The sequence below is a fragment of the Pelodiscus sinensis genome, chromosome 14 (genome assembly GCF_049634645.1).
Source record: "Pelodiscus sinensis isolate JC-2024 chromosome 14, ASM4963464v1, whole genome shotgun sequence".
NCBI lineage: Eukaryota > Metazoa > Chordata > Testudines > Trionychidae > Pelodiscus > Pelodiscus sinensis.
The window spans coordinates 21,072,047-21,097,366 of record NC_134724.1 but is presented as its reverse complement, the minus strand read 5'-3'; the positions used below and the strand labels follow the sequence as shown (position 1 = coordinate 21,097,366).

The 25,320-nt window shown below is 45.2% G+C and overlaps 1 protein-coding gene across 6 annotated transcripts; it reads left to right on the top strand.

Annotated features, from left to right (window-relative positions):
* Positions 1-1,221: 1,221 nt before the first annotated feature.
* Positions 1,222-23,888, top strand: SQOR (sulfide quinone oxidoreductase). 6 transcript variants are annotated; one of them, XM_006135041.4, is made up of 11 exons: positions 1,866-2,044; positions 6,893-6,934; positions 8,162-8,412; positions 11,387-11,557; positions 12,052-12,105; positions 15,130-15,324; positions 18,476-18,685; positions 19,182-19,365; positions 20,346-20,413; positions 22,966-23,144; positions 23,651-23,888. In XM_006135041.4, exons 3-11 carry the CDS (start codon positions 8,179-8,181, stop codon positions 23,706-23,708), a joined length of 1,353 nt encoding a protein of 450 aa, XP_006135103.1. In that variant the 5' UTR covers positions 1,866-2,044; positions 6,893-6,934; positions 8,162-8,178; the 3' UTR covers positions 23,709-23,888. The 6 variants fall into 6 exon arrangements, with proteins under 6 accessions (XP_075753275.1, XP_006135103.1, XP_014434995.1 ...); XM_075897160.1 differs by lacking the exons at positions 1,866-2,044; positions 6,893-6,934 and adding an exon at positions 1,222-1,243; XM_014579509.3 differs by lacking the exon at positions 6,893-6,934 and having other exon boundaries at positions 1,866-2,149.
* The last annotated feature ends 1,432 nt before the right edge of the window (positions 23,889-25,320 follow it).

Here is a 25,320-nt window from a genome sequence, read left to right as displayed (position 1 = left end):
GGATGACATGGATAGCCTGCTTGGGAACATATTTTGTTGATTTTGTCTCTTAGTTCTACTTTTTATGGGGGAGTGATACAATTTAGAGGCTTCAAGGAAGAAGTACATTTTAAATTTCTCTATAAAGAAACAAGAATTGAAGAAATCAGACATGACTAGTAATTTATAGTGGCTTTTCTTCTCCATTTCCTAAATCTACCTATTATCTGTCTATGATAGTGCTTGCTTTCTGTTAGGCACTTTCCAGAGAGACTAGAAGGAAAAGTCTCTGTGCAGGGGAGCTCACAATTACAGCTTAGATTTACGTGCACTAGCAGACACATTTAGGAATGGGAAATAACACATACTTTCCTCCCCCATATCTGTATTATGGACGGGTACTATTTGTGTTGGAACACTGTATCTCACAGCTATTGCTGAGAAATGTTTAGCTGTGCAGACCCTGAGCTCTCCTAGCTGAGGAGTTAGGGTTAAAGTGGAATAAATGACACCCCTGGCCTTGGAGATTATTACATACTCCTATGGGACAGCATCTCAGATTAAACAGGTGGTTGCAAATGTAACACATCTATTCCTAACTAAATTGAAAACAATGTTTCCTAATTATCACCCAATTTTTCTGTGCAATTGGGTAATAAAAACATCAGGCCAGTTGGTGTATTTGTGGTGAACCGTTTGGACTTTGGTTTCTGAGGACAGGACAAGGAGTAATGGGCTTAAAGTGCAGCAGAGGAGGTTTAGATTGGACATTAGGAAAAAATTCCTAACTGTCAGGGTGGTCAAATATTGGAATAAATTGCCAAGGGAGGTGGTGGAATCTCCCTCTCTGGAGATATTTAAGAACAGGTTAGATAGACATCTGTCAGGGATGGTGTAGACGGAGCTTGATCCTGCCTTGAGGGCGGGGGGCTGGACTCGATGACCTCTCGAGGTCCCTTCCAGTCCTATTATTCTATGATTCTATGATTCTATGACTTCCTAGGAAGGCAAAACAGAGATGAGGAACAGATTCTTAGCCCTCACTTCTAGTTTGTCAGGGGACCAGTCTTTGTGAGGGAGCTGTGCAACTGTAGCCAATCAGATGCCCAGACAGTGTACTGTCTAAAGGCCAAACAGCAGTCATGCCCTCTGCAGCCTGCCCACTAATCCTGCTGGGACACTACAGCTGCCAGCAACCTCAGGCAGCACTAACTTGCTGCTGGAAGTTTCCCTCTACTGCTAGAACAGGTGTCTTCATGCTAGCGTACGTCCACTGCTTGTAACATTTTTATCAGCGTAATTACCATACCATTTTAAATGATTTGGTGAAGACTGCAAAGTGCCCCGTGGGAAACCACAACCCAGGTACGGGAGGGAGGGGGGAAGTTAATTCACAAACTCTCCTTGTGCTGGGGAAACGAATTCTTTTCCTCATAGATACTGTTGACGATGAGTCCCCGGGGACCAGCATGCAGGGAATTACTATCTTTCCAGCGACAAGGTGGGAGAGGACTGGGAAAGGTTTCACTGGAACAAGTTCTGCTGCTGACAGAGACAAGCTTTTGAGCTACACAGAGCTGAGCTCCTGCGCGGGGCTGAGACAGAGCAGGCCGGGCTGAGGACCCAGGAGCTTTCAGGGCAGTTGGGTCGCGTTCTCCTTCCCACCGCGGCACGTGCCCCGGGACTGGAGAGCGCCTCGTTCAAAGGCTGAGGGAGGCCCTGGCAGGGGACCCTGCATTATTCTTGCTTCCAGCTGGCGGCTCCATGGCTCGCGCCTGCCCCCGCGGATCCCAGAGCACTTGAGCGCTAGGCAGGAGACGGGCTTGCTCCTGGCTTTGGTGCGTCTGTCCCGCTCCTTGCTAACGCCCTTGGGCCGAGCCAGGGAGCCCGTTGGGCTCTGGGCAGAGCCGCGGCCGCGGTTGTGCAACAGCTCCGGGCCCCACCTGGGCTCGGCCCCTCCCAGCTGATCGCGCCTGCTGCGCACGAATAAGAAGCGCTCGCTGTGGGCGGAGAAGCGGCAGCAGCTCGGTGGGGCCGCGCATTCAGGGCTCCTACAGCGCAACAGGCAAGCGGCCGCGGGGGTCAGGGCGGGGGTAGCCGAGCCGTGAGCGAGAGCGCCCAGCTGCGCAGCCCCATGCGGAGCGGCCGCGGGCTAACGGGGGCATTTCTAGTGAGTCTGCCCGCTCTGGCGGTCGCACCCGCTGCCCGGGAGGAACGTGGGTCCGGGGAGGGCTCCGCTCATTGGCAGCTGCCCAGCGGCGCTCCGCGCGCAGAGCGAAGCCCGGGCAGAGACGTGGAGCTGCCCGACACCCCTTCGCCCTCGCCGGGCTCGGAGTCGAGCCCCGTTTCGCTCAGGCCGGGTGGAGCCGGACCCCTCGCCCAGCCCTGCAGCCGCTGAGGTCGTTGCCTGCCTTCGCAGGGAGAAGCCCTTCCCCTGGGGCAGGGCGCTCGGAGGCATGCGCCGCGCTGTGCCTGGGCCAAGATACCAGCGCAGAGCGAGTGACTGCCAGCTGGGACGTCACGCCTACTTTGAGTAAGGGGGGGGGGGTGTTAGCTGGGGCTGCAGGATTCATCTTCTCTTCCCTTCCCTCCTCCCCCCGCCCGAGCTCCGAAAGTATGACGGGAAGTGTAACTTCTTGTGAAACAAACGGGCTAGGGCTGCCAGTTTGGGTTGGATTCGTTCTTGGAGGTGCCATTGCATGTCATCTGTGAGCCCTGGTGCACTGCCTCGTTGGGAGTTTGTGGCTGTGAGACTTACACACTCTGTGAGTGGCCCAGAGCTTCCAAATCACTCTCTCTTCTCTCTCCTCTCCCCCCCCCCCCCCAGTCAGTTAGCAAAACCGGGAAAGTTGCTCTATTCAGCCTTGCAGCGTTGTCGCTTTCGTTCCCCCTCCCCAAAATATTATGATGAGATCTGTTGATTAGGGTAAGTACCCATGCTATAGAAAAACTCTCCCCGAGAGGTAGGTTTTAGTATGCACAAGATTAGTGAATGTTCATAATAGGAGTGTGCCCATGTCCAATTCAGTAATCTGAGCTGTGTACCCTATAGAATCAGCATTCTGGTTTAACAGTGTTAATCTGTGGCCAGCTGTGGAGAGCCCTCCTTTCTAGCAGGCTCTTCTTTGTGTGGCTCTTTGAACATGTGCTGTTTTTTACATGACTCTTGGTTGCCCTACATAAAGTAACTTAAAAAAAAACTCCAATGGTCCTAAGAAACCATTAGAGCACTTTAGAGACTAACACAAATATACAAATAGTATCATGAGCTTTTGTGGGCACAGCCAATTCTTCTCGTGCGTAGTCATCCCCGGATTTCACAGCTTGCTTTGGAAGTATTTATTCTGTGATGTGTTGCTGGGCCCACCCAATCTGTTGGCAGGAGTTTTGTTCTGATGATGATTTTTCGCATTTTGTATGTTCTGTTTGTTGCTGGCGATATTCCTCTGCCCTGAGATAGGGCTCCTTTTAAAGCAGGGTTTTGCAATAACCATGCCATGGCCTGGTACAATCCTTGCAACTTCCCTTACACAGTTTAGGAAGGCAGCAAGGCAGTCCCTTCCCTAATATAAAAAAAGTTGAGAAACCTAAAGAACCTACCTCAGTTTACATGATACTGAATTACTACCAAACATGCTGTTTAGTGTTGTCACCTCTTTGGTGGATTAGCTAGTACATGTGAGGTGCTGGTGGAGATGAATACTTATTAAATAAATGGCTGAATGTCTACAAGGGGCAGACTTCATGTTTAGCATATGCTGATATGAGTGTAAATGTGCCCCTTGATTCACTGTTAAGATAGCATTTGTGCAGTTGACCCACTTAGGTTTCATAGGCCATGTTTTTGCCTTACAAATTGATGGAAGGCAGAGCTGTTGGGGCCCAATCCTGTAAATCTCTGCTCCTGTGCATGACGTTGGTGGGAGTAGTTCTTCAGAGGTCTGTGAGACTACCATACCACAACAGTTATTGGAGCAGAGGTTTTGTAAATCAGGAGTTGAATTCAAAACAAAAGGAACCTCCCCCTCCCCCACAAAAAAAAGTCCCATGCCAGCAAGGTTTTGATCACTTTAATTTGAACAGTGTTGTTTAGTGGATAGAGCACTGGATTAGGATTCAGAAGAGCAAAGTTCTAGTCTTGACTCTGTGGCTGGCCTGGTGGGTGACCTTGGGAAAATCACTTTGTCTCTGGGAAACTGAGTCATATATCAATAAAATATGGCCAACAATACTGACTACCTTTGTGAGGTGTGTTGAGATCTACTGATAATACAATTTACTCGTGTGTAATAAAAACACCTAGCTCATCTATGCCAATTTTTTTGCAGGTTTGATTGTTAGGTCTAGTTCCCCTGAAAACCAGTTGCTGAAATACTAAAAGCCTACCTCTGTGTTGATAGCAAACCTTGTCAGGCTACAGAAATAGGCCCTAATGTTAAGATTTTTGGGTGGCCAGGAGTGGAGTCATTGAATTGGAGCAACTTGAGGGAACCATGGCATGTAATGGTTTGGGAGATAGGAGTTGGCATGCTGTAGCCTTCGGAAGGCCCATTCAGTAACAAACCCCTTTTCCTCCGTAGTACTTGTGACACTTGCAATCCTTAGAACAAAGAGTGACTTTTCTGTTGACCAATAAAGTCCATTTCTCGCAGTTGTGATAACTAAAATTATGAATATTAACCACAGGCAAATTGCCCCTTTCTGCTCCTCTCAAGACCTGAAAACTCACTGTCCTTTAACTATTCATACAGTCTGAGCTCACCAGTAGAGGTTTTCAAACAGGAACTTTTTATGGCAGTTTAGCATAAACTGTCTTCTGGGGGTGGTGAGGGCATTCCAAAAGCTGGGAATTATTTAAGCAGTGCAGACACAATCCATCAGTCACGTGAACTAGCATCTCTAAGGCTATATCTAGACTACATTCTCTTTCGAAAGAGGAATGTAATTAGGCAAATAAAGTGCAACTGAAGCGTGGATTTAAATATCCCATGCTATATTTGGGTCTGACCACTTTTTGGAAAAATTTTTTTGAAAGTGAAAGCGCAGTCCAGATGCGGTTCTTTTGGGGGGGGGGGAGCAAACCCTTTTTTGAAAGAACCAGTACTCCTAGGAGAAAAAATGAGTACGGGTTTTTTCAAAAAAGGGTTTTTTGAAAGAACTGCATCTAGACTGTGCTTTCACTTTCAAAAAACCCTTTTTTGAAAAAGTGCTCAGATGTGAACATGCAAATGAAGCATGGGATATTTAAATCCCCGCGTCATTTGCGTTTTTGATTTGCCTAATTTAAAATTGGGACACAAAATACAGACTGTGCCGGGGAAACACATTTATTATGGTACCTCAGCAGCATAATTAAGCTTTAAGGGACATTTAGTGTTTTAAGATTCCAAAAATCTGGAGGAAAAACATTTGCAGGAGAACATGCCAATCATATTTAAACACTTGGTTAGTACCATGATAGAATAGTTTACCAGAAATGAAGTTTTAGTAGATGGGTGTCAGTCTGGCTCTGACCTAAGTTTTTGTGCTGTATTTGAGTAAATATCAAAGTACATGTCAGCAAAATGACAGCGGGAAAAGAGATTCTAAAACCTTACTAAAAGCATTGTTAAAATAAATATTCATTTTTTTGAGAGTGACAGCTACAAAGCAATGAGTAGTTTCTTTTACTAGGCGATTTGCTCTAAGGTGCAGAAATTAGACATATCGCAATTGCTAATGAAGCGGGGATTTAAATCTTCCCCTGTTTCATTAGCATAAAAATAGCTGCCGCTTTTTTCGGCACGGAGCTTTGCCGGAAAAAAGCGCCCATCTAGATGCGGATCTTTCGGGAAAATAAAGCCTTTTCCGAAAGATCCCGTAACCCTTATTTTAAGAGGAATAAGGGATCTTTTGGAAAAGGCTTTATTTTCCACAAGATCCGTGTCTAGACTGGCGCTTTTTTCCGGCAAAGCTCTGTGCCGAAAAAAAGCGGCAGCCATTTTTATGCTAATGAAGAGGGGGAGATTTAAATCCCCGCTTCATTAGCAATTGCGATACGTCTAATTTGCATCCCTTTTTCGGAAAAGGGATGAAATCTAGACGTAGCCCTTGTGTACAAGGATCCTAAAAACATTTGGGGTTTTTTAGCTGTTACTATTCAAGAGAAAGATCTTGGAGCCATTGTAGATAGCTTTCTGAAAACATCTACTCAATGTGCAATGGCAGTCAAAAAAGCAAACAATGTTGGGAATCATTGAGTAAGAGACAGAGAATAAGACAGAATATCTTATTGCATCTGTATAAATCTATGGTATGCCCACATCTTGAATACTGCAGAAAACAAATTAAAAACAAAGTGATACTCTCTCATGGTTTTTAAATGCTTTGAATTGGCATACTGATCCAATCATAGTCTGCAAGAGAAATATTAATTTGCAGTGTTTTCTAGGAAGGATAGATATTTGCCCTTGAAAATATCCTACTTTTTTGAAGGAAAGGGATGTTTCCCCATGGCTGACAAAATCCTGTCTCAGATTTTCAGTTTAAATACTGTCAACCTTGGTTTGGAGATTTCAGGGACTACATAGTTACTAAATGGGTGGTTTATTTTAGGAATCTGCAGAAAATTTTCAGGCCTCCAAGGCTAGGTCTACACTGTTGCTCTTTTTTCTGATTCTTTTGTCAGAAAAGGTTTTTCTGACATTTGGCCCATTTAGACTGGGCCAAATGTCAGGGGAAAAAACCCTCTTTTGGAAGTTCCCGGAACAAGGACTACAGGGACTTTCAAAAGAGCATGTTTGCTCTTCTGCACAAAAAAAAAAAAAAGGCAGAACAAATGCGTTCCCTGGACACAGAACAGTCTTTCTGTGTAATCTAGACGTAGCCAAGTGAGAGGTTCACTTGAAGAATAAACCTAATTTTTATTTTACAGGACTGTTTCCTGTGGCTCTGGCACAAGTATCAATTTTATAAGGTAAACGAAGTACCTAAGCAAGGCAGACAGTTTGTTTTAAGCCTTAAAGTAAATTGCCTGGGAGTGGCAATTCCTGTTCTCTCCAAGCCGTGCCATGGAGGATTACAGGGAAACCCTGAATTCTATAGTTTCCTGATAGGATGCCCTGTTAAGCATATTCTGTTTCCAGAACATGAGAAACTCAACATATAGATTTTCATCTAATGACATGACTTGAGGAGCTGAGGATATACTTAAAAACTTTATGAATTGTTATGATTAAAATTATAGGAGTTGACAAGATTGTCACCAGTAACAGTGTGGTTTAGTAGGAAACATTTTGCTATTCTAATATGCAGAGGGAAAAAAAGTAAATTGAAGTTATAAATGATTAAACTATTGAACAGGCAAAAAGTGGGGTTTTTCCCCTCATTTAGCAGATATACCTGTTAATAGTTTGTTATACTTCTTATAGAGAATTCTCACAGTGGGCTTTTTTCTGCTGTTAACCCAGTATCAATATACATGACTTTAACTGCAATAAAAGATCAGATATATCTTGGTAATGCTTTGTAACTTGCTGTGACATTTATTCTAATCGGTTCAAGAGTGGATGGGCAATGATATGAACTCTGTATCTGATAACACTCCATGTCTAACTTGCAGACCTAGATGGTATAAAGAGATTGTAGACAGGGAAGTGAATCTCTTTAAAAATACATAATCAGTTTAGGGCCTTACAGTTAAGGGCCATGTTGTTCCACTGATTTCCATGTGCTTTCTTCATCACCAAGACCCAAGCTGAGAGTCTTTCATTTCTTCTGCATGAGTTGTTAGCAACACACAAATTCCAAATGCACCATAAAAGCAGAAATTCTTGGAATAGCTGCTAGTGAAGTCCGAGTAGAGTAAGAAGAAATAAAATGCTTGTAAGCTTTTATTTATTTTGGTTAAAAAATGTACATTCTTCTTTGAGTGGTCCCGGTAGGTGCTCCACTCTGGGTGCTGGACGCACCAGCACCCAGAGTGTAACACCCACGGGGACACATCTCGAAGAACCACCGTTACTGCACAAGATGAGTAACTCTTTCTTCTGTGAGCACCTATCCTATGCTCTGGTGGTGCTTATATTTAAAACACAGTCAATTACCGTGAACTCTAGAATCCACTACCAACCAACCATAATTAATTCCCATAGCACATGTAGTCCCTCGTTTATTCTCACCAATGCCTTTCCTTATCTTGTAGATTCACATTTACTGAAGATGTTAAACATGGGAGTGGTATCCACCTGCTTCTGTGTCCATTCTTTTGTACACATGCCTAGACCAGGTGTGCATAAAATGAGCTATTACCAACTACACACTGCAGCCAGGTGTGCTGCTAAGGATTACTATGAAGTGCTGGTGCTGGGCGGCGGCAGCGGTGGAATCACCATGAGCTCTCGGCTGAGGCGGAAAGTGGGAGCTGAAAATGTGGCTGTTGTTGAACCAAATGAGGTAAAAATCCTTTTAAATGTAGAGAGCAGTACTGGCTTTCCTTACTTGAGGATGGTTTACGTGTGTTCTTTCTCCTTCCTTCCCTCCGTTATGCAATTGAGAATTACCAACCCAAGCCTACCAGCAGGAAAATACTGTGTAATACACCATAAAAATTGCCTTTAGCCATGGGGCATGTTGCAACATTTACAAAGCATGTATCTTTCTATACAGCTCCTTTGACATGCATTCTAGGTGAAGGTTCAGATTTTCAAAAAGCAACATCATGTTGTTCCAGAGAGGAAGGCAGGTGCCTCGCACTTAGGGTAAGCAGCTAGCAAGTGTAGGGGAAATTGAGATGGAGTGGAGGTGGTTTTTTGAGGGGGAGGGATGGAGTTTAATAGGCATCCTACATAAGACAATGCTCCTGATTAATATTGGGACATATTGCCACTAGGGATGTAATAGTGTAGTTGATTAACCAATTAGCATTAACCTATAAATGCTGCTCTATAGCAAAAGCTTCTGAAATTGTGTTCCGCGGCACACCAGTGTGCCACAAGGCAGTCGGAGGTGGGCCGCAGAGATATGGTGACCATATGTCCCTTCTTTTTCCGGGACAGTCCCAGATTTAAAGACACCCAGCACTAGTGCAGTGCAGCAGCAACTCCCTGCCTCCACCCAGCATGTAAGTGGCTCCCTTGGTGCTTTGCACAGGCAGCCAATGTCGCTGCCGGTGGTGTGCAGTGTCCAGAGCTCCAAGCAAGCCCCTCCCCCCACCATGTGGTCCTTCCCTCCTGCTGTGGGACTGCCTCCTCTGTGTGCTGCCAGCCTGGCCTCCTTCATCCACAGGCAGCTGCCACCATTGCCGGAGGGAAAGGGACACTGGTTGGAGTCAGTGAGCCGCTCCTGGGAGCTGCCACCAGAGTCCTGGCAGAGACCACGCAGAGCCCGGCTGGAGCGCTGCAGAGTGGGGAACATTCGGGCTCTGCCGGTGTGCTCTGTGCATGGCCCTTTCTCTTCCCCTACCCCTCCCCCACTTCCTACTCTGCTGGGGGAGCAGCAGTGCATGGACCCGCTCGCTCTGACGCACTCCACAAACCAGATCTGGGAGAGTGGGGGCTTTCTCCCCTCCACCGTGCCCCCACACACTCCTCCTAATGGGAGCCAAAGCTGGTGCTGGGACTGGAATGTGGCAGTAACATTAGCACTGCAGGCTGCCCAGCTCCAGGCCTGGCAAGCGGTACTGCCTTGGAAGCAGCTGGGGCCAGAGCTGCGTGGACTTCTGGAGCCCGACCACAGACTCCAGCCCCGCAAACTGGAAGGCAAAAAGTGGGGAAGGGGCTTGGAGAGAACTAGGGGGAAGGAGGGTGGGAGAAGAAGGGGCTTGTGCTGAGGGGAGGGTGGCAGGGCAGGAGAAGAAAGGAGAAGGCACCAAGGGACAGGGTGGAGGAGAGACAGATGCCAGGCGGCCAAGTGGAGACAATGAGGAAAAGGGCAGGAGGAGGGAAGGGAGGTGTCAGTGGGGGTGGGAGGGTGGAGGGGACAGGGTGATGCTGGGAGAGGAGAGGGGAAGAGCATGGGGGGCAAGAGGAAACAAGGGGAGAGGAAGGTAGTGGGAGAAGGGTTGAAAGGAGGGGTGGGCATGAGGAAGGCGGGATGGAGCAAGTCACGTGTGAGAGCACAGAGGGCATGAGAGAAACTGGGGCAGAGGGTGGTGAGGAGATGGGCATCAGGGAGAAAGGGGCTGGGGCAGTGAGGGAAGGAGGAAGCACCAGGAAGGTGCAGGGGTAAGGGAAGGTGCCAGGGGATTCTGGGGTGAAGCAGAAGGGCAGCCACCTGCAGGGGAGAGACCAGCACCAGAGAAGAGAGGGTTTGGTAGGGGCCAAACTCATCACCTGTGGGTAGGAGGATAGTGGGAAAAGTTCTTAGAGGTGGTTACTTTTACTTCTGGTCATGTGTCCATCTTGACCCCAAGAGTTGGGGCATAGTAACCAGAATCTATGGTTAGAGATCAGGAGGTGTAGGCAATGTGTCCCTAACTTTGATTCAAAGGGGCAAGCATCCCCCATTTAAAAAGTGTAAGAAACGCTGCTATAGAGACTACATGCATTTCCCCCTCTCCCCTGCCAGTAAAGTTTTTAGCAGGCTGGCCAGCAGCCCTGCTCAGTCCTGGCTCACACTGGGTCTGGGACCTACACCTGCTGTGGCTCTGCATTTAAAGGGTATTAAGAACCAGGTGGGCAGGCAGCCCAGCTCAGTTCTGGCTTGTACTGGGCCCAGGAGTCAGACCCAACCCTGGACAGGGGTTGCTGCTACCCTGTTCTGCTGCCTCTGATATAGCCAGTGCACTCCAGCCCCACTCCCGAGGAGCCCCCTGCTACTCCATGCAGGCAGCCAGCCCACAAGGGGAGCTGGTTTTTAAACTGGCTCCCCTTGTAGATCATCTCCCACCTGGCACTTTGTGTTGCTGCCTCTGCTATAGAGGCAGCAGCATGGTGTGGCAGGGGTCTCCTTGGGAGTGGGGCCAGAGTGCACTGGCTGCCAGCCTCCCCCCCCCCCCCTTGGGAACCATAGAATAGTCGAGTAACTGATAAGAATTCATGAGGTTAATTGACTATTCAGTTAACCAATATTTAACATCCCTAATGGCCACCTTACTCACACCCTGCCTTAGGACTAGGGTATGCAATCAATTGATTGGTGGGCAATTACTCAGTCATTCTTGTCCTTGTGTTTATGAACTTTGTGACACGATTGGAAAGTTTATCTTCTAAGAAATGAAGTATTTTCTTGGATTCCAAGGTTACGTGTCTCATGCACTGTATCAGTCAGTCTTTCTCTTCCTAATTATCTCAACAGGCAGTCAATATCCCTATCTCTAGGGGATCATGAGACACTTTTTCCCTACTTTCCCTGGGCCTCAGTAGCTTACCTCTGCAATACTGTCCTCTGTTAAATGAAGGTAAATGGAGATGTGAGTTCTTTCTTTCAGAAACATTATTATCAACCCCTCTGGACATTGGTTGGTGCTGGTGCAAAACAGCTGGCAGCCTCTGCACGTCCAACAGAGAGTGTGATTCCTTCAGGTGTAAAATGGATCAAATCTAGAGTTACAGAGTTGGATCCAGACAAGAACTGCATCTATTTAGCAAATGACAAAAAGGTAAGTGACAATGATGAATATCGGTGAGCCTTAAAATGGTATCAGAAAAATTTGCTTCTGATTTCTCACTCCATGGAGCTCCCATAAATACAAAATGAATTTCCCATCCTGTAAGGATGCCATGGCAATGACATGCTATGCTATTCTACAAATCTTGAAAATACTTGTTATACTGATTGTATTATAACAATTGCCTGTGTGTGGTTTTAAACCACCAATCAAAAAACCCTCCAGATCAATACTTGCCACCTGGAGAGAAAACTATCAGCATGTGTTAAATTGGATACTGCAAAAATATGAAATCACCTTGCTGAACAAGGGAGTAAATTTTTTGAATGTTCAAAGTATTTTTCATCGTGGTGGAATGCTTTATTTCATGCCTTAGCATTCAATTTATACTGCTTTATTACCTAGTTATTAGGGTTTTTTAAATAATGAACATTGCCTCAAAAGGCTAATTTGTCTAAAATGTATTTTTTTTCTTTATACTGTAGATATCTTACAAATATTTGATAGTTGCCCTTGGACTTCAGCTGCATTACGAAAAGGTATTCACTTTAAACCAAATACATTATGCAATTAATACCAGTAATAGAAATTGCACTGTTTACTTTGATCTCTAAATGTAATGGCTTTTCAATACAGTATATAAAGTGTAACTAGTTTTTGCAATAATAGCTTTCTTGAATGAATAGTCAGGTCTTTCTCTTTGTATATGCTTTAAATTGCACTAAATAGTATGGGCTCCAATTTGGGGCCCTTCTCATACCAGTAAACATAAATCACCTTTTTAATCCCAAGACAAAGCTGTCTTATTTCTTCATTGTGCCTTTCCAGAGATCACATGGGTGTACACAATGTATTACATATAGAAATAACTCTTGGCTGGCTGAATCAATAAAATGTATGATTGCAAGAGCTCTCAAGGTCCAGTGATTTGCTTGATTGGGAGCCTAGCTTCATCAGTATTACCAACCCTTCTGGTCCATGCTAACAGAATTTCTTCCTGAAGAAGATTTGCAACTGGTGCAGCTGCCTGCCACCCTACTTACCATGGGCCAGGCATGACAGACTGGCAGGATCTCCCAAGTGTGACATTGATTAGGGGCAGTTCCTGCTGGGGTGTGTGTAGGGGGAGGGGTACTATGGAACCTATTCTGGAACTTGGAATGTGGTAGTGTTAGGCTGCAGTAGTCCAACTGGTACTGGTGGCAAATCTAGCACAGGTACTTTTTCCAGTGCCACTTTCTCTTAAATCATTACATTGTATCAGGCAAGTACAGTCTAAAGTGTTGAGCCTATAGATATTGGTGTGGGAGGTATATATGTAATCTACATGTAATGCTCTCCTAAGCCTGGGTGACACTGTGATAAATGATACTCAGTGGAGCTGTGGTTCTTCAAAGCACAGTGGAAACAATTTATTTGAATAATCACTTTTGAGTGAGAAGCAGCTTGTTGCTTATCTTAAGTAAACTACCTCCTCCGTAGATTAGTTCTAGTCTGAAACCAAACTGAATACTATTCAGTGTGTGTCAATGGTTCTGTGGCACAACCTGATAACGACATGTACAATGGATACCCAGGGAAAGTGGAGTGTGGTTAAAACCAGTCACCACTTGTTGAATCTTGTTTATAGCTAGATCTCAAACTATTTAGGTTTTTAAATAATCAAATGATTAAAATAAAGTTTTCAGCTACCAATTTAGGAGAGAGATTGCATGGCTAGCATTTTGCAACTATACTTAGCCATCCAACCTTTCTCTTATTTGCGGCCTAGCAAGGGGGGCAGGGCTGGGAGCCTGGGCTGGCAGGGGTTGCCTGCCGAGGGGACCACAAGCTGTGCGGTGCGAAGCCAGGTAGGCTGGGAGCCACATGGCATGGAGGCAGGCAGGGAGGGTGCAGGAGGAGGTGAGGTCGGGGTGCTGGGGGTGGCCTGCCGGGGGGGGGGGGGGGGGAGCTGGTTGGTGGGTTGCCAGAGGTGGGGGTGGTGGGAACCTGAGCTGGCAGGGGCGGTCTGCCAGGGGGGCCATGAGCCGCACACAAAGCAAGGTAGGCTGTGAACCACACAGTACGGAGGCAGATGGTCTAGGTGCAGGAGGTTGCGGGGGTGGCCTGCTGAGGGGTCTGTGAGCCAGAGCTGCTGGGGGCAGCCTGCCGAGGAGGGGCGGGAGTGGGTCAGCAGGCTGCTGAGGGGCTGAAACCCGGAGCTTGCGGCACAGAGGCAGGCGGGCTTGTGTGTAGGAGATGGTGGGCTACCTGCTTCATTGGGGGAGCCAGGCGGCAGAGCATGTGTGCGCACCCTTGCAGGAGCTGGCAGGGACAGCCAGCACGTGTGCAGGAGGGAAAGTTGAGACTCCTGTGATAGACAGACAAGAATAGTGATGACTTAATAGAAAGATTCTCATTAAAGCCTACAAGACTGGTCTTGCTAGATCCCATTCTGCAAATATTTGTATGTGGGCATAACCTAATGCACTACAAATAGTACCAGAACTTGGTTACAAGTCAAAATGACATGTATGTTCACTGTAGCGTAGGGCTTAGTGCTGCAAACATTGGTGCACATGTGTAACTTTTTGTGCTGCAAGGCAGCAATCCCAGAACTTCCTGCAGTTGCAGGAGGTTCCAGGAACAAACCCAGTTCTCCATTCTGCAGTGCCGCAGACATAGGCTCTAAGCTGCTAGTCCTTGCTGTCCTGGGAGGGACAATACTTGCTCTTACTCTGAATGGCTGCTCGTGGGTACTTTTCCTGACTGCAGTAAGGCCTCCGCGGGCTGGATCAACTCGCTTGGTAGGCCAAATCCAGCCTGTGGAGGCCCTTTTGCCCACTTCTACTCTACCTGCAAAAGCTTCCGTTCTGTCCTTTCCCTGTCCACTTGGAGCTAGACACTCCCTTTGCTGGGGTGCTTCTAAGAACAAGGAGACATCAGATTTCACACTGCATGACATGCCTTACATGGCTGTAAAATTGGTAGGGCCCTACTTAACTGTAATCAGGGCATAATTCCCTTCCTTGTAAGAGTGTCCTGAGGGTAAATTGCTGCTCAGATAAAGCAATGATGAGAGATGTTTCGGGATACAAATAGTCTACTTTTAAACTGCCCAAGAGGTCTTAAGTTCTGCTACATATAGCCATCAGATGACAAATATTTTGAAAAATAAAATTTCCTTAAGCTGTTGTGTTTACTATTACACTTCAGTCACTTTGGACAGTGAAAACAAGTCAGTCCTCTTTACTTCCATGCTCTCACTATGCACTAGCCCAGTGCTACAATATTTTATATAACACAAACGCACTCTGCTGGCAATGTTTATGATTACAACTGTTATAATATTGGGCTTTTTACTTTATACAGCTAATTTTCACAAACACTCACTTTGGAGAACTGCCCCCTCACAGAGCCCTTTTTAAAAACTAAGGTGTAGTGGAAGAGATCTACCATTAGCTAAAAGTTTAGTTTCCCAAATGCTCTATGTTCTAGATTACAAAATATCTGAAGAGGAAACATTTTACATCGATTTGTTCTACCTAGATTTTTTTAATAAGTCTTGTTTTCTTTTGTTGTAGATCAAAGGTTTGCCTGAGGGTTTTAATTATCCTAAAATAGGTTCCAATTATTCAGTCCATACAGTAGAGAAAACGTGGAAGGCTTTGCAAGACTTCAAGGAAGGAAATGCCATTTTCACTTATCCAAACACTCCAGTGAAATGTGGAGGGGCTCCTCAGAAAATCATGTACTTGTCAGAGGCCTATCTAAGAAAGGTACCTATTTCATCACCTCCCTACTGATGCCCGCTAACAATGCTGGAGATCATATTTACTTTATGGGGACCATGTTGAAATTTTGACAGAAATAAGCCTGGAGGTGAAAAAGATGTTGTGACTTACATTAAAAATGTAACTGGTTTGCAGATTAACTTCTCTGAGTTGCTATTGCTATGAAACTAACCATCAGGGCTCACTGCAGCTGAAAACAGGATGCTCTAAGCCGGGGGTTCCCAAACTTTTTGACACAAGGACCAATAAATCCATTCACGAGCTTTTGGAGGACTGGTAACATTCATTTGCATATTCATTAAGCAAATGATGAATATTCAAATAAGTTTTTTCTGGTCCTCCCAAAGCCTCCAGTGCCAGCGTTAACAAAGCTTTTGATACAGTCACCCACAATATTCTTGCCAGCAAGTTAAGGGAATATGAATTGGATACATGGGACTGTACGATGGATAGAAAGCTGGCTAGATCAGGGCTTCCCAAACTTTTACTTTAGTTGAACCTGGTTTTTTTTGTACTATCTTTTGCAGCCCAAAAATATAAAACCCTATTAATGAAAAATGAATAAATTTTCAGTGTTTCACCTGGCTGCATCCTCCATCCAGCTTGTGCCAGGGCTTGGGGGACCCGGTGCCGCAGGAGCACTTCAGGAGGCAGGAGCAGGAGCACTTCAGGAGGCGGAAGCAGGAGCAGATTGGGGGTAGGGTATCTGGCTAAGAGGGAGGGTGCAAGTAAGGGTAGGATTGCCAGGTGTCCGGTTTTGTACCGGACAGTCCGGTATTTGAATGTTTTGTCCAGGAAAAATTGAGAAATTACCAGACATAAAATGCCTGGTATTTTCTAATTAGGTAAGTTTTATTATAATTAGGTGTATCAGTCAGTCCTTAGCTGTGAACTGCCTGGCTGGTAGATGTTCTCACGCTGCCTGTGTGTGCCTACCTGCCAGACAGTTCACAACTACTCGAGGGAGGGTATGTTGGGGGCGGGCGGGGGAGGGGAATGGAATCCCCGGCCAGACTCACTGGTCTGCCAGGGTTTGCATGTGCCCAGGTCAGTCCAATTTCCCCTCCCTCCTCCTCCCAATCTCTCCAGTCCAGCCCTGCTGCCCCGTCCAGCCCTGCTTCCGGCAGCCGGTTCCCCGCACCCCCACCAATCTCCCCTGGTCAGACCCCCCTCCCCTCCGTCCTGCCCCGACCAGCCTCGCTGCCCCCATCCAGCCCTGCTTGCGGCAGCTGATTCTCCCGTCGTCCTCCTCCTCCTGATCTTCCCTCAGCCAGCCTCCCCCGGCTCCTGTCCAGCCCTGGTTCCACCACTTGCCTTCTCTGATCACTGCCGCCGGACAGCCCCGCTACCCCCAACCCTGCTTCTGCCGGCCGCCCCCCCAGATCTCTGTGGGACAGCCCTGCCGCCCGCCCACATGCCCGGATCTCCGCAGGACAGCACCCGCTGCCCCCAGCCCTGCATTCGCTGGCTGCCCGCACGCCTGCCCAGATCTCCATGGGACAGCACCCACTGCCCCCAGCCCTGCATTCGCTGGCTGCCCGCACGCCTGCCCAGATCTCCATGGGACAGCACCCACTGCCCCCAGCCCTGCATTCGCCGGCTGCCCGCATGCCTGCCCAGATCTCCATGGGACAGCCCCGCTGCCCCAACTCTGCTTCCCGGCAGCCTGTTCCCTCCTCCCCCACCTCCTCCCAGCCCACCCCGCTCTGCTCCCCTCCCAGCAGCCATGCTGAGGCCCGGTATTTTTTTTCACGGCCCGATACCGGGCCGTGGCCCATAGTTTGGGAAACGCTGCTCTAAGCCACCATTGTGGCTCCCTGATGCTGTGGCCAGCAGAGAGCCAGTTCATTCCCCAATGTAACTTTCAGCAGTCCAAGGCCTTCTATTCCAGGGAGCCAGACTGAGTGCAGCAGGGGATAACCACACTCCTTTCCACTCATTTACGTTGGCTTGGAGGGAGACATGGTGTCAAGTTCTCTAGCTCTGTGCTAGCTGGTGACTTTCCTATGCTGTGGGAGTACTCAGTGGCTAGCTAAGTAAGCTTTATGGCACCAAAGGAGCTATCACAGGACCAGGATCTGGCACCAAAGGAGCTATCACAGGACCAGGATCTGGCCTGTAATATATAAACAAAGGTTTAAAACACCAATAATGAATAACCCTGTATTTTTATAACACTTTTCATCCTAAGGAATGTACCCTGCTCTTGGAATCCTACACACATTCTGCTGACAGAAGCCACTTAAATGCACTAGCTATTAAAATGTGCCACACAGCTTAGGAAGTGATGCAAAGAATATGACTGTACCCAATTGAAAGTACAAGGGGAATCTGTGTAGACAGAATGAAATGACCAAGTAGGAGTCTGGCCAAAACACAAGGGTTAGCATTCTAGCAAACAGTGCCAGCAGGGGAACTTTAATAGGTAAGTATTTAAACAAGGGGCGGGGAACCTTTTTTGGGTCAGAGGCTGCTGACCTACAGAAAAATCAGGCTGGCGGAGGGGGGGGGGGGGGGGGAGGCTGCACACAAGGGAGAAGGAAAAAGGCATTCCTCGCATTCCCCTCATACATCAGAACCTAATAGATTGTGTGCTTCAGTCCTGTGGGTGGGTGGCATGGGGCTGGAGCACTGGCATGGGCTCCCCCAGTGTGTGTGTGGGGGTGGGGGGAGGGAGATCCCTGAGCCTTGAGGGCCAGATCCAGGCAAGCTGGGGGCCACATGTGGCCCCTGGGCCTGAGGGTCTCCCCCCTCTCCCCCCCCCCCCCCCCCCCCGATTTAAACCCTCTGTTTTGCATGTCATTCAAAACGCTATGCTCCTTAATTCTATGCTAGGACACTTACTTAGTACTCAATGGTGATACCCAATGATGGATCGCTACCACACTTCATGTGGCATCAATGTATTCCTAGGAGCTCTCAACCAAAGAACCAACCTTACCTAGTTTCTGACAAGATAACTGAAGGGATCAAATGTTGAAATGATTCAGCTCCAATCATTCAAACAGTTAAAATGTGTAACATCAGAAAATTTAAAACAGCTGCAGCTAAACAGTATGCACTCATTTACAAGTGTTTCTATCCAGTTCTACTACTTTTGTGCTCTGTTTGCTGCTAAATTAATTTTTCTACCCAGACAGGAAAACGAGCCAAAGCCAACATCATCTTCAATACTTCACTTGGATCCATTTTTGCTGTAGAAAAGTATGCCAATAAATTGCTGGAGATAATTAAGGATAGGAATATTACTGTTAACTACAAACATAATCTCATTGAGGTTCGAGCAGACAAACAAGAAGCTGTATTTGAGAATTTGGACAAACCTGGAGAGACTGAGGTTTATCAGGTCAGTAAGGGAAAAGCTTTCAGTTGGGTCTTACATTTCTCCTCCCCCCCCCCCCTTTTTTTCCCTAAACTATCAACTGAGATTTCCTCTTCACCTCCCAAATATATTTGAGTATACAGAAAACTGAGTAACTTCAAACACAAACAAAAACAGGCTATCCCAGTTTAAACTGGCAATCTTCCCTCTTAGACCTCTGAGCAGGATCTTCACACTCAGTGGGGTTGAATGGTGAGAGGAAGTTCAGCTATGACTACAATTTTTTCAGTAGCACAGCTATTCAGTAACTGGCTACCAGGCTTTAAGCACATAGCAAAGATGTACTCAGAAATACTAAGCTGAACCTTACATTTGACTGTAACAAGGCTAAAGAGCCTTGTCTCCCTCACTGTTTAAACTTCCCCCTCCCCAGATCTGACCTGCTATAATAAAGGTATGTGTTTTAATCTTGTTCATTGAATTCATTTATTTAGCTGTTTTTGTTTCTTTCTGTGCCCAGTATGAAATGCTTCATGTCACACCACCTATGGGACCGCCTGATGTACTCATGAACAGTCCCGTTTCAGATACAGCTGGCTGGTTAGACATAGATAAGGAAATTCTGCAACACAAAAAATACCATAATGTGTTTGGTCTTGGAGACTGCACCAATCTTCCAACATCAAAAACAGCTGCAGCTATCGGTATAGTAGTTCAGTGTCCCCTTTAGCATTTAAAAAAAATTACTAAAAAAAGTTACATGTGCATGTTCCATTTTGGAAAAAACAGACTTAAGCCTTGTGGTAAGAGAGAAACTTTTAACAAAGGAATCATTACAAGCCCATTTTAACAGTTTCCTGATACTTACAATATGGCCTACAGATAACACATTTCAACTGTGTATGTAATTTCAGAACTGTGGTATCCCACAGCTCTGATCCATGTTTTCATTTGTCCTTCTGGCACTGACATGGAGTACGATAAGCTATGAAAAATGAACATGACTGTCATCTACTCCATCCTTCAGTCATGCAACTCTTTGTAATGTGTCTCAAAGTACATGCATATGCTATCTGAGTGCTCAGACTGTCATAAGCAAATGATCCCATGGTCAGTGACTGCAAGTACAGAATATGAACTGTACAAAATACATGTTAGGCCTGTGCCTATCATGGCTGAAATATGAATGTAAAATACTGTGGTTGTAGAATATGGAAATACAATAATGGTTTAAGGCTACAAAAACTGTATTTATTGGTATAAGAAAAATGTGCCCCTAAAATGAATGATGTATCAAACTAAACCCAGCGTAGACAATGTTGCTATAGCTTGTCACAGCTCCCTTTTTAACATATCAGCCTGATGGAACTTTAGCATACAGCTTCAAAAACCATTTTGGAAATGAAAAACTCCCCCCTCCTGTTTCTCCAAATAGGAAGTTCAAACTTCACAAACATGCACCAATATTTGTTGTGGGAATAATGAGAGAAAACTAAATCCAACTAGATAATTATACTGGAAAATATACAACTTTTAAAAAACTTAATTATTTGTATTAAACTGGATGGTACTGTTTCCATGTACTGTACTATCATATTACAGTGCAAATACTATTTGTAGCAGGAAAATGCTTCAGCTGCAATGTAACCGAAGTTGTATAACTGACTTTTTATCTCTTATGTAGCTGCCCAGTCTGCAGTGCTAGATAAAACAATTTCTTTGGTAATGAAGAACCAATTGCCAACTAAAAAGGTATTTTATTTAAGAAATTGCCTTATTAGAATTATTCTCTAACAGTAGTTTTTTATATAAAGTGGGTAGAAAGCATTGTCCTCATGTCAACATTAGCCGATGCAAAGGAACAGACAATATCGTTCTCGCCTCCATCTAGTCACAATTCTTTGATCCTGAATTTTTTTAAATTATTTTCTAAAGAAAGGTATTGAAGGAAGAAAGTTAATTGTAAATTCAGAACGTTGTCAGTTACCCTGAAGCCAACATTATGATAATCCTATGGGGAAATGTGTAAAGAATATAGAGAATCCAAGAAAACTAAAAGTAGTTGAGGGGACTTAAAACTAACGAGTGTTTATACAAGATTCTCATATCAGATGAGTTTTGTTTTTTGTATTTAAAGGCCAGCAAGCTGCACAGTACCAGGGGAGGTGGACGAAAGCAAGACCCTTTACAAATTGACACTGTTTAACCTTAAATTTTCACCTCCCTGTACAAAACCTAGTCTAGCCCCAAGGATACACTGGCTTTGCTGACTAAGTAGGAAGACGACGAAAAGTTGTCTGCACTGACCAATAATTGTAGTCTTAAACCACTCAATAATGTACTACCTGCTAACCAGCAGTGCATTAAGCAGTGTGACTACACAACTATTGTTTTGCTCTACAACTTTCTCCCCGGGGGAGAAGTCTGAGCAGTGGAGTGCCTTGTTCTAGTAGCATTTACAATTTTATTTTTTGTTAAACAAATTGATGTTGGAAAACAAAGTCAAAGAAATGCCCATTGCATTTTCGAAGATTTGTGACCAGCTGCCAATGCTTCAAAGGAAAGTGCCAGATGCCCACTGTAGGCAGCTGTTAAACCGCATCTCCCTTCTGCACATAGTTGGTCTCATTTTGTTCTCTATACGTAGTACCTAAAGGCAAACCAAATAAGGGGGTCTCTCGTGCTGGGCGCTTTACAGTTGAAAAATGTGGCCACTAGGAGCTTCTCTTGTGGCTACAGCTTCCTGGGCTGACTTTTGGAAGACTGGGCGGGGGAGGCAAAGCAGCAGCCTCTCCCCCTCTCTGTTGTTCCTGGATACACTGCTCTAGCATTGGTGGCCCTGGCAACCAGGAGCTATCAGGTCCTATCTCCCCTTTCTGGAGACACATGGGACACAATGTTGGAGGAGCAGGAGCTCCCCACCTTTCCAGGAGTAGTGGAGCTCACTTATGGGCTTCAGCCCTAGGATTACAGGTTGGCGCAGACTGGCCACTGGTTTGGGCTCCAGTCCTCTGCTCATGTAGCTTAGGACTCTATCCCCCAGTCAATGGGGCTTCAGGCTCTTTTCTCCCACTGCTTCTCCTTCCATCCAGGGCTCAGTTTGTCTCCAGGCTTGCTTCAGTGGAATAAGTCTGCTGTGAAAAGTGATACTTGTATTTTTTTTCCACAACAGACTTATGAAATAGGAATAAATAAATTACAATGACTTAGGCTATGTCTGGACTGCAGGCTTCTTTCGGAAGAAGCTTTTCCGAAAGATCTTCTGAAAAAACCTTCTTCCCAGAGTGTCTACACAGCAAAAATGCATCAAAAAAGCCATCTGCTTTTTTGAAAGAGCATCCATGCTCAATGGACACTCTCGCATTTAAGCTGTGATTACTATGGATGAAGTGGCCACCAGGACACCACCTGTGCTTTTTCCTCTTCTTTCAAAAGAACTCCCTCTTCCCCATCCCCACACACCTTTTTCCGAAAGAGCTCTTTCGGAAAAAGGCTTCTTCCTCAGTCAGGTTTACCAGTGTCGGAAAAAACCTCCTCTTCCTCCCTCCTCCTCCTCAACATGATTGCAGTGTGGACATAAAAACTCTGTAGTGTAAACATACTCTTAGACATAAATATATAAAATAATAAAAAAATTCCCTAAAGTATTTTAGGAAATAGTATGAAAGTAGCCGCCACCAAATAATTTGCCCTGAGAACCCTAAACAGAAATTGGGTTGTACCTTTGAGACTGAGATTTAATATCCCTCCCAAGATTTGTTAGCATTAGCTATATCTCTCCGAATACACTTGCTAGCCATAAAAATGTCCTATCCCTCTTTGAATCATGCTAAATTCTTGGTCTCTGAGATCAACAGGCTTCTTACATATTGGACTGGAAAAGTAGATCCTTTCTTCATGAGTTTTGAATGTGCCACTTTTCAAATTACACTTTTGCACAAGGGAGAACAGAAGCTCCTGTCTAGTGACTATTGGCTCAAGTTCAGAGGGAGGGAAAGTAGTTACATCTCCACACAGCCACAATACTGTCATTGACTCTGCAACATTTTTGGCAGCCTCAGAAGGATTGAATGATTTCTGTTCTAGGTCAAGGCTGAGGCCTATTGGTACAGCATTATAGAGAAACTTGTATTGGTATCTGTTTTGAAAAGCTCAGTTTCTAGTGTCACTTGTGCTGGAATCTTTCACAACCTCAAAATTCATTTTGAAATTTTTTTTGATAAATCCCATTGTCATAGCTTGCTTGTATCACTTTCTTTTTGTGCAAACTGTACATTATTATGAAAAAATGCCTTTCATTGTAGTATGATGGATACACTTCCTGTCCCATTGTAACGGGCTATAATAGTGTGATTCTAGCAGAATTTGACTACAATGCTCAGCCTCTGGAAACATTTCCCATTGACCAGAGTAAGGAGAGACGGCTCATGTACTACATGAAAGCTGATCTAATGCCTTTTCTTTATTGGAACGGACTACTAAAGTAAGTATTCCAATATATACAAATGAGTTTTGTCTCCTGCGGTGACCCTATTAATAACACACCTATAATACCTTTGCAACTCGTTGAATAATCTCATTTTAAGCCACAGTACATCAGAACACTTCTGGCTTTTTATTCCATCACCATCTAGTATTGCTGGATTTGTCAGCCCAAACAGTTTAAACATTCCCACTTTCTCATTAAGAGTGAGACTGTTTGTCTGTCTTTGACCATTCTAGGCATTTTATGCTGTCACAAGAATAGTTTTCCCCAAATCAGGGCTGGAAATAATGTTACCACAGCAAAACCCCATTGTGCTCTTAGAACTCTTCCATATGTTTCTGCTCATCTAAATGCAAACTAGTAGTAAAACCATGAAACTATCCCCAAAACCCCTGCTCCTTGAAAGAAGATTTGAAGCACTGTATTTTTACCTGCTGTTGTGGTAGCTATCTAATTTATGTAGCATACACTGGCTAAGACTTTTTTTCCCCCCTTCTCCTTAGGGGCTACTGGGGAGGACCTGCTCCTATAAGAAAACTAATGCATCTTGGTTTGAAGTAATGATGCAGTCGACTGTGCTTACTGGCCAGAACTAAGTGTAAAAAAAGAAACCATTTTAATATGCATGCATTTTGTCTCAAGAAGCAAACACTGTGGTGGATATTGCACGTGGATGTATGTAAGGCCCATTTCTTGAGACTTAAATCTTGAATTCAAAATAAATCAAGATGTCCTGTTAAATGTCATTGTGATTTATGGTGGAAACAATAGGGTGGAAGTGACATCAGCTATCATCTATTAATGATGGATACAGCATCAGAATGGTGTCTGAAGGCATGAGTGTAAACCCAACTCTAAATAATCGATTGTGGCTTTAATAAGATTCCACTTAGGCATATTGCATGTGATTTGTTATTTTAGGTACTTAAGTAAACTAAGTGAGTATGAAAGGATGGGAGCTACAGTTCATAGATGGTATATCACAGATTATGTATCACTTTAAACTTTTCCCATATCCTCTATTAGTCTGCACAGGCAGACAAGTTATCTAAATCCTAGTTCAGTTCAAAATATTGGGTCTCTATCGTGGAATAAATTACCTGTTTTGAGGTAATTGGGCTATCACAGTTGTCATTTCAGCCATCAGTAGGATTGTCACTTCCTCAAGTTTGTGGAAGTTCGGATTTCACAATCATAGAACAGGTGCCTACATCAATTTTTCCTGACAATCTCAGACTAGCTCAGAGCCAGACTTAAACTGACATGTAAGGGGAAATTCAGCTGTATGCAATACTGATAGTTGAGTGAGACCTCTTTTATTCATAGTTTGTCATATTAAAAGGATTTCATTCCCTTAAATACTTGTAACCGGGGTATGCCTCCTGCTGATTCTATAATTCAAACACTGCACAAAGCAGGGACTTCTTGTATTCCTCCACTTTTTTTTCTCCTCTCCCCCACCACACAGTGGGTCTTCACACCCATCCCCCTCCTGCTTTCCTATCAGCCCCCAGTGAGACTTGCTGGCTCCTTCCAGGGCACAGTATGGTGTCCCAGGACAGAGGCACAAGGCAGCCTGTCTTAATGCTGCTAGCCAGGAGCCACCCAAATGAGCCAACCCTCACACTGAAGCCCCTTCCCCCACAGAACCTGAACCTCCTCCCCCCCCCATTCAGAATCCTTTGGCCTTACTTCTGCCATATGAATTCTATATGAACCAATTTGAAGCTGTCACAAAACTCATTCTACTCAGGTGTGGGAAAAGTTAAAGAACAATGGTGGCAGGTCTAAGTAAAAAGCTCCATAGGAGTAAAGGAGAGCCAAAATGAAGAATTTCAGCAGTTGCAACTCTAGGAAACTAAGGATAGAGTTCTAGCTACAGTACTTACATCAGAGTCCCTCACAATGTTCCTTTTGGAGATAAGGAACAAAGTAGATTAGCTCAGTGTCAGTCTGTGATGGAGAAGAGACTAATTTGGATCTCTCAGTGCTCATTAACATCCTGCATTTCCAGTTGTCAACTCTGGCTAGTAGGTTAGATGCTAGAACTGCAACTTCCACCATTTGGAAACAAGATCAAAGGTAAGACCATTAAAGTCATGAAAAATGGAGGAAGAGTACTGAGGCATGCTAACCTTCTTCTCCCTCTGTTTGCAACACAAAATGCTGTAGC